This window comes from Miniopterus schreibersii (genome assembly GCF_964146895.1).
Source record: "Miniopterus schreibersii genome assembly, chromosome: 12".
Lineage (NCBI taxonomy): Eukaryota > Metazoa > Chordata > Mammalia > Chiroptera > Miniopteridae > Miniopterus > Miniopterus schreibersii.
The window spans coordinates 42,760,131-42,772,785 of record NC_138112.1 but is presented as its reverse complement, the minus strand read 5'-3'; the positions used below and the strand labels follow the sequence as shown (position 1 = coordinate 42,772,785).

General features: G+C 33.4%; 1 protein-coding gene across 4 annotated transcripts in view; it reads right to left on the bottom strand.

Annotated features, from left to right (window-relative positions):
- The window catches only part of USP47 (ubiquitin specific peptidase 47), an 85,124-nt gene that overhangs the window by 35,575 nt on the left and 36,894 nt on the right, over positions 1 to 12,655 (bottom strand). For all 4 annotated transcript variants that reach the window (XM_081154654.1, XM_081154653.1, XM_081154655.1 and 1 more), the window contains 4 exons: positions 10,911 to 11,007; positions 7,371 to 7,516; positions 6,755 to 6,834; positions 4,360 to 4,509 (listed from right to left, as the gene is read on the bottom strand). In XM_081154654.1, the coding sequence (XP_081010780.1) occupies positions 4,360 to 4,509; positions 6,755 to 6,834; positions 7,371 to 7,516; positions 10,911 to 11,007 (473 nt within the window). The remainder of the gene's footprint in view (positions 1 to 4,359; positions 4,510 to 6,754; positions 6,835 to 7,370; positions 7,517 to 10,910; positions 11,008 to 12,655) is intronic.

Here is a 12,655-nt window from a genome sequence, read left to right as displayed (position 1 = left end):
TTGATTAGAAAAGCAGGCTTGTTAGTCAGTGCCTGTTGTTCCCAGGCTGCCAGCTTCTTTAGCTCCAAGTCTGGGATACTTTAGGCAAAAGGAAAACCCAAGGAACTCACCATGTGTCATTCCTTAAGTCCTGAGGACCTAGTCTTTATGCCTTTTCTCTGCCTTCCAGAGTCATACTGTGTTTGTTTTATGTATAACACAACATGTTTTATATATAAATCTGTTCAAGATTTTCAGTTGTTTTAGCAGAGGGAATAGGGAAATTGTACATCTACTCCATTTTCCTAGAAGCAGAAGTCCCCACTTTTTAAACTGATTCCCACTATGTCCAACCGCACAAATTCCTGAAAAGATGAGGGTAGAGTCTACGGAAGAGATTTTTCTTTATGTAATGCTTACAGATCTGGACCACTGCACCATCCAAATGAGTTATATGGCTGAGTCAGCCATACATGAATGTCCAAATCACCTGTTGAATCAGGGGGTATGTCTTATAACATAAACATGTGTAAACACTTGAAACTCTTATGATTTCATAAACACTTATAAATTTTACAATTTTCCATTCAAAACTTTAAATAATCATTAAACTATGTTTACTTATGAAACAAAAAGTCTTTTATATAACCTGATCTTTCCAAAGACACTATACAGAACTATACAGCTAAATTTATTTCAGACTTCGGAACACATTTTGCCATAATAAATAGATATTTAAATGTACTTACCCAATAATAGAATAAAAGTATCCTAATAGAAAATGGCCTAGAACTGTGTCAGAGTAGGCAATTCAATAAATATGTTAAATGACAAAAGACACCCATAAAATATAGCGTCTAAAATTTTACTGTTAAATAGAAAAGCACCTCCCTTGTTAATGTCAAACATATAAGGCTCTATTGTTTTTGTTTAGTTTGTGAAATAGGCTTTCATAATTAACCAATAAAAATTATATTTTTAATTTTTATATATCATTAGAATGTATTATGTATTTTGGACTATATCCTTATAATACATTCTCAAATGTACCTGACAATATGCAGATTCAAGATTTCTTTGATTATAAAATTCAGAAAGACTGGTTTTATATAGATAGCTCTAATCAGTGAAAATAAAAGGTTCCAATTACCTAATAAATCATTAAGAACAAAATTTTTTAAAAGACTAATACAAGCAATGTTTCAGCTGATATTATTTTTAGCAGTAATAACAAAATACATAAAATAGGAAATTAAAACATGTATTTTAGAATTCTCACTCCCCCTCAACATCCCAAGGACATAAATGTTAATGTGACAAAGTATAAATAGTTCTTAAATCACCTTAATCTAAGGCAGAGCTTCCCAAAATCTGTTCCTCAGAATCCAAGGTTCCCTTGAAATATTAACATATGTCCCACAGAGAAAGCAATGCTAAGTTAAACCTAGTTAAACAAATTTCTCTACTACAGGAATCCCCAGGGCATTTTAAATAAAATATATACTGTGAACTTCACAAAGATGATTATAGTTACATACTTTCCCAAATTTAATCAAAGAAGCTTTCTCCCGAAAGTCTATTAAATCCCGTTGGAAGCTAATGTTAACAAATTCAATCTGAGAGACAGAGAATGACAGAAGAGCCCTTAAATACTGATGCCCTACTTGGCTAAGTAAAATGAAAACCAGAAACTTAATAAATGTCATAGTTATAATAACTAAAAAATAATTCAATAAGGAAAATATTACGGTGAAAAGCTTTTTTGAAAATTGTAGGCAATTTCTAGTACTCATTAAAAAATTTTTTTTCTATCAATCACATTGAAAACTACCACAAAAACTGATCGTAGATGTTATAAGGATAAGTTAGTTAAGTGTTGTTTCACTCATATGTTAATCTTAACTATTATTCTCAAAGTAATTTATTTGAACAGGGAGATAAAACCAGTCCAGAAACTGGATGTTTCAGATGAAGTAAAAAGAAACTTCAATTTTTGACAGAACTTCAAGCTTAACTGTCTGAAATTAAACATTAGGTGTTACTCAACCTCTAAGTATATACACATATCTATAATATGGTGGTTCATTGAAAAGAACATACAATAAACAGAACATATAACCATCAATGTTGTGTGTGTGTGTAGGTACATGTGCATTTGTGTGTGTGTGTGTGTGTGTGTCTAATAAGACAAAAATACCAGAATCCAAAATTAAAAAGAAAATACATTTAAAAAGAGTTCAATATTAATATATAGCCTTAATGAGATTTTATAACGCTCCTTTTAACTATTTTTACAACCAATATTTATATAATTCTTTTTAAACACATAAAGTTAACAAAATACACAATGGCAAGCAGTGATATAAAACTAAGTTTAGATGCTGTGTGATGACTTCTGTGGATTATGAAGTATAGGTTATAGGTTTTGAATTCAGAAAATAATGGGAAATCACTTACCTCTAACTAAAGTTCTCTGAAGGTAGTATCCTCCTTAGAACCCCTATCTTGGGTAGTTTCACCTGCTGTTATTTCCCTCAAGAGATTCCAGCAAAGTCTAGGAAGTTTTAAGTTGCCTTCTGCAAGCCCTATTAGCGCATGTGTGTTAAACTCGCTCACATACTGCCTCATAGCTGTAACTTCCAGTTCCCACTGAATCACCACCACCACCACCACCACCACCACCACCACCACCACCACCTCTACCATTCCTGTATCAAAGGAGAATACTATCTTGGAGAATTCCACTTAGAAGTGTGACTTTTTTCACTTCTCCAAAAATATTCTCCAAATTGCTCTGCTGCTGTGTCCATAATGTACTTAAGAGAGTGGTGGCAATTCAGTAGGTGAACAAATCATGACAAAAAAATTAGCTAAGCAATTATATTTGCTGAATACTGAAATGTAGCACTGCAACAAAACATAAATAAAACCAGTTTCCTCAACATTTAATTAATACATTAAAAAACGAAACTAAACTTATATGTGAAAAATCCTTCATAAAAAATACTTTTGTAAACAAAGTAGAAAAAAATATTCTATATCACTTGGACCTATCAACTATTTCTCTAGCATATTTTGCTAAAGAAATGCCAATATCTAAAAATGAGTTAGGAAATAAATCACTGAAAGCCAAGTGTTAACCAATTTCCAACAGTTTTTCAGTGTATCACTTCTAACTTAAACTGCCAAAATAAAGTAAAAGCAAACCAAAATGAAAAACAAAACTAGTCACTTAAAACACAGCCAATCTCATATATCTAGAATGGCAGTTTACAAAGGGTACTATTAAGCACTTAAAATTTTTCAAATTTATTCTGGAAGTGAACTGAAAAACAGTGGAGGAAAGAAAGGAAACCTGAACTTCCACTATCCATAAAAGGTCTTTTACTTTGGATTCCACTGATAAATTCCATAACTTCTCGCTGGTTATTTTCTGACAGCCATATAAAAGTAGGCGAAAAAAAGCAAAGGGAATCAATTGTCCTAGAGACCAGAAAACTAAACCACACATGAAGTACTATTTTAGAAGATAAAGTATGGGCAAGCTTTAAAAACACTGATTTCAGCTATAAGCCACCACCAGCTTTTGAGCATAAATAAGACCCAAACAACACCATGATTAATTCTACTTTTTTAGATGTCTCAGTGAGCTCTGAAAGTTTCTGCTGGATCATAATAGGTTCTAAATAAAAGTTTCTGAATACCCTCATTTTAAATATCAACTTAACTCCTTCCATGACTCTCCTTCCACATAAGTAAACACACATAAGGATAAAATGCAATAATATTACCAAAACGCAATTAAGAAATGGATAAGAGGAACACTAGAAAAATCTTAATCTCTCAGATACTCAATATATACATAAACTAACCATGTAGAGTTCCGATTCTTCAAATTATCTGTGCTTCTACAATGCATAGATTTAAATTAAATTTCAGAATAGAGATGCTCCTTTAAAAATGTGGCCTCTGTTTATCATAAAACCAAAAGTTATTTTCCAATTTTAAAAGAGTATGGAACAAAATGTCCCCAAAACAAAATGTACTTCCCAGTGCAAAAAAAGTCACAAAATAGCATTTATAGAACAGATTGTTTAGGGATAAAAAAAATAAATTGAAATAATCTAATCACCTATCAGAAAGAATAAAACACTGAGCCATGAGGCAGTACATATGCATTCACTTCCCCTCTTATACATGCACTATTAGGACTCACTGAAGGGTCAAAAATCTTCTAGATCTTGCTAGTTTAAATGCAGGAATGATTAACAACCCAAGAAGGTGTATCTAGGATGATACTTACCTTATTATAGATTATACCACTGTGCTATTATGTATTCTGTGTATGGATACACAAGCAGTCAGCGGAAAGGTACACACCACACTAGCAAATGCTTGGCTGGACCCATAAGGTCGGATGACCAATGGAATATCAAGATAGGTGTCGATTCTCCAGCCCTCATAACCACATTCCAGACATCTCACGTAGTCCTTCAGCTTGCCTTGATACAGTTCATTTATGAGATCAGCCTAAAAATAAGAGCATTTACATTTTAAAGTGTTCTTTAAAAATAATTTTTAAAATATGTGAAAACACAATTTATGTTTTTAAATATGAATTTCAAAAGGATAGTTATTCTTACTGTTAAAGTTTTAGAAAGCTTTAAGATTTGTCTAAAATTCTATTGAAAAAAATCAAAGCTTGATAAAAATCAACTAAAAATCAAGAAAATTAGATTAACACTAATTTAAAAATCAATGTATAAAAATTAACTACTTCAATTCTCATATATTAAAAACCCCATCATTAAACAATGTTCTGTTGAAATCAATTAATAATTTATTATACTAGTAAGCCTCATATATTTTCATTAGGCTGAACACACATCTTTTTTTAAAAAAATATATCTTTATTGATTTCAGAGAGAGGAAAGGAGAGGGGGAGAGAGAGACAGAAGCATCAATGATGACAGAGTCATTGATTGGCTGCCTCCTGCACGCCCCCGACTGGGAATCTAGCCCGCAACCCGGGCATGTGCCCTGACTGGGAATCGAACCCCGATCCCCTGGATCCTAGGTCAAAGCTCAACCACTGAGCCACCCCGGGCCGGGCTGCAAATACATCTTAATCTATCACTTTAGGCACACTGATAATTACACAGTTAAATAACTGGCTGTCTTTATAGCTTGATATATGCATATCACCATTCTCACAGAAATATATTCTGATTTTTAAAATCATATCCACTAACTCAAATAAAACTTTCTAACTTCAGTAACATAAACTTAAAAATATATATATATTCCTTAAAATATACTCACCTAAAAGAATGGATCTCTCACCTAATGCCCAAACTAAGCCAACTGGGGCTGTTCTGGCCCAAAGAAGGTATATAACTCCCTAAGTAAGGACATTCTATGCGAATGTCTTGCCTCAAGATTCTTGCACCCAAACTTTGGAACGCAGCAAGAATGCCCCAGCTGATCTTAATGAAAGTGTTAACCCATAGAGGGATATAACAAGAAGAAGGGTAACTTCAGACTTAAAGAAATAGGCCACTAATACCATCTATATAAATTACTAAAATATAATCCCACAGGACTATATAGAGAAATTATATCACTAAATAAACTTAAAATATTTTTCAAATCTCTTAAGAATAGACAAGAAAGCACATTACAGTGTACCTCTTTCATAAATTTAAATCTCTTCAAATGTCTAGAACTTATAAGCCTTCAAACTAGAATTCACCATCATTGTCTATCCCAATATTTAATGAAGCCTTCTTCATTCACCTACCCCGGTCATATTTGATTTTGTCTTCTGTATCATTTCTAAGTGGTTCAATCCAGTTTTTTTTCAGTTTCAATAGCAACCCACAGAAATAAAATAATTTTCACTGCAACCCGGTACATATAACTGTAACAAGTTACATTAGTAACAATACCTACCCTTACTTATGTGATACTCTGATACTTTTCTATTCTATTCCATTTTTTTTTAAAAAGTGCTGGTATAGATTCACTAAACTGATTTCATAACCCATGAAGGGATTACAATCTAGTTTAAAAAACTCTGGTCCAAGCCATCATAACAGTTCCAATAAGATGACAGACCCTCCAGGCTATTTCCCAGATTCCCCGATCCCCCCTTTTTCATCCCTACGAACCTCTCTTACTATACCCAGTATAAATCCTCTGTACTGAGTCGGAGTCACCCTGTTCACTCTTACTCCTCATCTCAATGACATATCAAATGCTTTTTCATTCCTCTAACCCATTCCTCCTTCCACTGGATTAAAAAAATAGGGTGAGAACAACAAGGATCCTAAATGTCAAAAGCATATGACCAGACCTCATTGGTCAAAACGAAGGTAGTGCTTGATAAATAAACTTTGTAATGTGCTACAGATTATAAGACATAGAATTTACTTAGTAAATATCTGAAAATACTGTTTAAAAATTATCCCCTCAAATCATACATACACATACTCATATACATGAGTTACATAATTTTTAGCTAAAAAGAAATCACCTAGATACTAGAGCCCAACTCCCTTATTATAAAGATGAGGAAACTGAGGTCTACAGTGGTTTAGTGAGGATTTTTATGACTCAGTTAATGGCCAACTGAGAACCTAGTATTTTCAATTCCCCATTTAGTGCTTTCACAACTGAACTATGACCAAGTTAAAGCATTCCAACAGAATAAAAGTCACTTTAAGGTAATGATTTATTAGAAAACACTCCCCCCAACTTGAGAGAGATAAATTACCTGTTCTGTTTGTTTCCACTTCTGTTCCAAAGCATCAAACATGACTCTGCACAGTTCTTGAACATCATGCTGCTGCCAAGCTATTTTAGGACAAAATTTAATAAAAATAGCAATAAAATTAGTGTAATAAAATGTTAATTTATTTAAAAACAAATTTGTCAGAAACATGAAAAAGTCTACACAAAATTGCTAAATTTAAAAACAACACAAAATACACATTACAGTCATGAAAAGGCAATCACAGAAAAAGAATGATGAGATATCAGCATTTACAAATAACATATGCTTTATGGTACTATGTATGGTATTTGCTATTTTTGTTGATTTTCGCTACAGTTAAGAAAATTCTAAGACCACAAACTTTCAAGTTTTTAGTTTAAGTACACATAGAGTATAACCAAATGTATTTTACAGGAATTTTTAATCAAAAAAATTACCCCTCAAAGCTTAAATTTTTAAAATAAGTTATCTTTAAATCCCAGCAAAAAAGCCATGAAAACGCTCAAGGTAAAGTGAATTAACTTCTTAATTTATGTCATGTTGTTGCTTGTTTGCAGCACTGCCTGCGGGAGTGCCTCTGAATGTTAGGGGCCCTTATCACTGCGAGAATCAGTACCCTCGCTGCTATCCCATCCAAAGCTCCTCGTGACATCTGTGGTTTCAACTGCTCTCTTTTTGCTGGTTTGCAACAAAACAAAAAGCCTTTGTAGTTGGTATGGAATACTTGTCACTGGATCTTCTTCAGATTCTTCAAACTCCCACCTATTGAAATGAAATGAATGAAATTTATAAAATATTTTTATTCTTTAAAGCACAATATTAACATCATAGTAATGTAAGATCCTATATAGTTTGGATATTAACTGAAGCTATTAATATCTAATGAATCATTAGTCTTCCTCCAATTCATAAATTCAGAAGAAATTTAGACTTTAACAAGACATAAGAGAGCAACATGAATAAAAGACGAAGTGCATTTAAAAGTAATTGTCAAACTTGAATCTGATCAAGACTTTTGTCTTACTTATTAATTCACAAAAAATACAGGAAATAGAATAATATTAAATAACACTACAGCATTCAACCATCAAAATCCAAACTGTTGAAAACTACAGGACAAATGAAAATATATGTATTTTCAAGAAATAAAGTACAAGAGGGAAAAAGAAAGGTTAAGTGACTTATCAATTTCAATTCATGGATCTTATTTGGATCCTGATTTGAACAGATTGTTTAAAAAAAATTATAAGGCAATCAGGGAAATCTTAGCATTGATGAGTAAAGTGTGCTTCCAAAAAATCAGAGTGGAGGATTATATATTTAAAAAACTGATCATGAGTTGATAACATTCAAAGCTGGGGATAGGTACAGAAAAAATTAAAAAATATATATAATTCACTATTTTTTAATTTTTGAAAATTTCCATAATGTTTTAAAAAGAAAATATAAGTAAATAAAGTGATCTAGATACACTATTTACCCTCACATACTTCTGATAAACATTAGTCTAGCCCTAACTACAGGAACTTCTGAAAAACAAGCAAATTCCTAACCAAAGAATTTAAGAGCTCACTGAAAAAAAATAAGATTGATAGGATTAAAGTCTGTAATATATCCACAAAAGTTCTTAAAATAATTTATATACAAAAAATAAAATGAAATGCCAAAAACAAAATTAAATATGGATAATATTAATGATTCTCTTTATTTTAAGCTGGCAATAAGACTATTCCCTTCCACTTCCTCACTAGAACCTTTTTTGTTTCAAAGGAGGCGGGAACATTAACTTTCTCTTTTTTCTTCTTTTGGTATGGCCTTCTGCTAAAGTATTCAATACTTATTTCAGGGCTGAGAAGTTGCAGCTCTGTGAGCCTGTTCCTTTTTTTACACACCCAAGTTCCCTTCTGTCTTGCAGATATCAGTGGGATACACTTCACTGTTTTCTTCTTAGAGCTTTCCTGCAAACACCTCCACTCATTATCCACTCTTGTATATTCAATCCCTGGCTCTCTTTCATTCTCATTTTTCTCAACAGAAGGGACTTATACTTGACATTATGGGATCTAAAATTGCCCCAGAAGCTGTAAAGAAACAGTGAAGTGAAAATACAGAATGCTTAAATTTCTTGCCAGGGTAATTCACTAGAGGGGAGGAATTACTGGAATATAAAACTGAATTCTCACCTGTCCTTTAGTCCTGGTACAAATACCTTAAAAAGGTTTAAATCTTGTTGGTACTCGCTGTTACTCCAGGCACCTAAATTAGAAACTTTGGTGCCATATTTGATTCTTCATTTTCCTTTACTCCTAAATAAAATTTGTGACTAAGTTGTATCACTTTTCAATCTGAAATATAATAACCACTGCCACCAACTTCATTCTGACCCTCATATATCCATGCCTGGTTTAAGAACAGATTCCTCCTGGGTTCCCTATCTTTCAAATCAATTCTGCATGCTGCAATGTATAAACTTTCCTAAAACAAAGTATTTAACACATCACTTACATGCCTCCACATCTAATGCTGTAGTCTGTTGGCTACCATAGAACAAGTGAAGAAAATAAATAGAAGCCTATCCTTTCATGCTAGTGCTACCCTGTCTGTAGTGCAGCAAGGTCCAGCCTTTTTAGAGCCACCCCTTTCTTGGTTCTTCTACATTATGAAACATTACCAGGCTCTCAGGCTTTGTTTCCCAACTGGCAATAAACAACACTCTCTTCTCACAATCCCCAAGGCATCTGGCCTTCCTCTTTAACCTTATGTCTCACTCCCCACTCCTTGCTCACTAGGCTCCAGTAACAAAGGACTTTTGTTCCTCAAAGGCCTTTGCACTGCATTTCTGTCCTGAATGCTCCTCTCCCGTATCTTCACTGGACTAGCTCCTGTGAAGTCTATTCACATGGCAGTTCCTTAGAGAGGTATGCCCTGACCACCCCATCTTCTCACATTTACTCTTTCCACACTGCCCTGCTTTATTTTCTTCATGGCATATATGACCATGTAAAATGAAGTTATTTATATAAGCTGACTCAGGGAAACCTGAAGGAAAGGACTATGACTTACTCACCACTGTAACTTCTGTGCCTAAAAGTGCTTAACACACAGTAAGTACTCAATATATATTTGCTGAGTGAGTAGCCCTGGCTATGCTCTTAGTCTTCTCCAGTGTTATATATTTACAGACCACTTTCAGGGATTAGGAGTCATGGCTAATCAAGCTTCTTGGATCCCCATTCCTATGCACTACTTGCCAAAGCAGGCATATCACCCTAGATTATTCATTATGTTCTAGTTTTGAGGGCAGGATCCAAGCTCCATCTATTAACCTCAACTTCCAGTACTCTGACAAAACTCCAATTATGCTATTTCCTGGAGGCCCCTATGACATATTATACTGATTGGCATCAGCCATAATACAGGCAGAACAGGGAAATGGATTCTGACATCTACGGAATGCCCACTTCTAGCACTGCAGCCTCTGGCAAAGTACTTAACCTCTCTGTGCCTTCAGTTACCTCCTTTGTAAAATGTGGATAACAACATTGTGTAATTCATACAGTTACCATAAAAATTAAATGAGTCTATGTGTGAAATGTCTGATACAAACTAATAATAACATTCAGATAGCACTATTACTCATTTTTGCTCTCAAAAGTCCCATCTGCAATGCTGTCTCTATCTTCCCAACCTGGCCAAACCATGCCTAGCTTCATGACCTCAAATTCTACTTTCTATACTATGCCACTTCTCCAAGTTTCATTAATCTCCCTTCTCCCTAAACTCTCATGGTATTTAGTTGTCCTTAAATGTTATTTATACTATTTCATATATACACATGTTGCTATATGTGGAGAGATCTGTCAGTTACTCAGGAACAAAGACCTTATGTCTAATTCCATCTCGACCCACCAAGTGCCTAGCATATAAGCATTACTGGGTAACAAATACTTGCTGAATGAAAAATATGTCAACTTTTGTAAGTAAATCGAGCTTATATATGAATGTAGCGATAACATAATGTTGTTTGAACAATACGACCAATATTAAAAGTTCCCAAAATACTTACAAATAACTGTAAGAAGATAAATTAGATTTTATTAGCTAAAAATTTTATTTTAATTCTTAATCAGTTTTATAGAATTTTTAAAATACTTACTTATATAATGCATTCCTAAATTCAGGAGTCATAAAAAGCGTTTGCAAAAGGCTATTCAAATAGCAAGTCATTGCTTGGTTTACTAATCCCACATATCCTTTAAAAAGAAAACACAAATATACATGAATCAGCATTTATATTTTTTAAAAAAACAACAAAAAAGAAAAAAGAACTTAATAACAATCTAATACACAGAAAAATTGAGAGGTTAAGGTTACTTAGTTGGAAATCATTTCCATTTTCAACAGCACCTAAGAAATATGTGCACTATGTAAACCTTGCTTCTCAGAAAGTCAGGATAGCTTAATATATGTCCAGAGATACACATGGATATTATGTGGCATTTGATAAAATTTTAAGAGAAATATTTTTAATATAGTATGTTTAACTGGCGTAAAAATAATATTTGTTCCCTCAAATCTAAAAGTTGTGGTTTAAAATGGGAAAGTATAAACATATCCACTTTAACTCTCACACACACCCAATGTAGGAAGACAGAACTGAACCAGTTATCCCTGTCATCAGGCCCTATAGCCCATTTTCTACCAGGAAATAACATATGAGATAAATTCATTATATAAAAAACTCAGAATGACTGCCTCTATTTTAACAAGCCCATAAAGTATGAGATTCTATAGATCAGGATGCTATGCAAAGTGACTATAAAGTAAGAAAAGAAGTCAGAGATGGAAGTAGGGAAGATGAGAGGGAGCGAGGGAGAAGAGTGAAAGGAGGAGAAACTTATATGAACTTAAAATTTAAGCTAAGGAGAAGATTAAGGGTGTTGGGGAGGTCTGTGTTCTGGTAGCCTAAGTCACATGGAAGGAGTTCATTAAATGTTCACAAGTGCTTTTCAAAAAAATAAAAGTACTTAGCTTTATGTATCTAATTAGATATGGCTACCACTGTTGAGAACACTTTTGGAACTTCTCTTTTGAAGGAGACCACAGGCCCCGTTTATAAGATAGATACATATAAACAAACAAACAAACAAAATCTGTCTCATCATTTAGTTATACCTCATTATTTGAGCAGAATGTGGGAAACACCTTGCTTAATAATTAAATTTATTTACTCCAACTTAATACTAAATGAATGACTTGACTGTCTCAAAAAAACTTAAGTCCTTTCTCAAAAGATGCTGAAGGTGTTCACTAAAGTTTTTCAAAATACCTTTTCAATTTTCCAACAATTATAAAAAACAACTTAAGAAATGGTAGGTTCTATGGATAACTGTATCACCAAAGAAGGTGATGAAAGGATCAAAACATATGCATAGTGAATCTTCGTCAGTTGTGAAAAACAGGAATAGATTCCATGCTATATGCACCTGTACAATTCTAAGAGACTAAGTAGCTACCCACTTTTCACTTTGGACTAAGGTTCAAGCTTTGATTTCTAAAGGCTTTCATCTTTAAGAACTCTGTGCTTATATTTTTTACATTTTTTATAATTATAAATTGCTTGAACTACTAACTACCCCTACCTGAGTTGTTTATATAACACCCTGTCCTGAATCTGTATCAGTGGCTTTATCTCACTCTCAGTAATTACCTATTTATTTATATTTCTTCCACCAGACTGTAAGGGCAGGGGTCAAATCTGTAAGCAGCAAGTGCACATGAGGGGGAAGTGCATATGACATACAAGTAACTCAAATCTGTGTATCTAGCCTGATTATTAATAATGAAAAGCATTATTTCCTTCTTAGTTCATATAAACAGACCCCACAAAGTGCTCTGGTC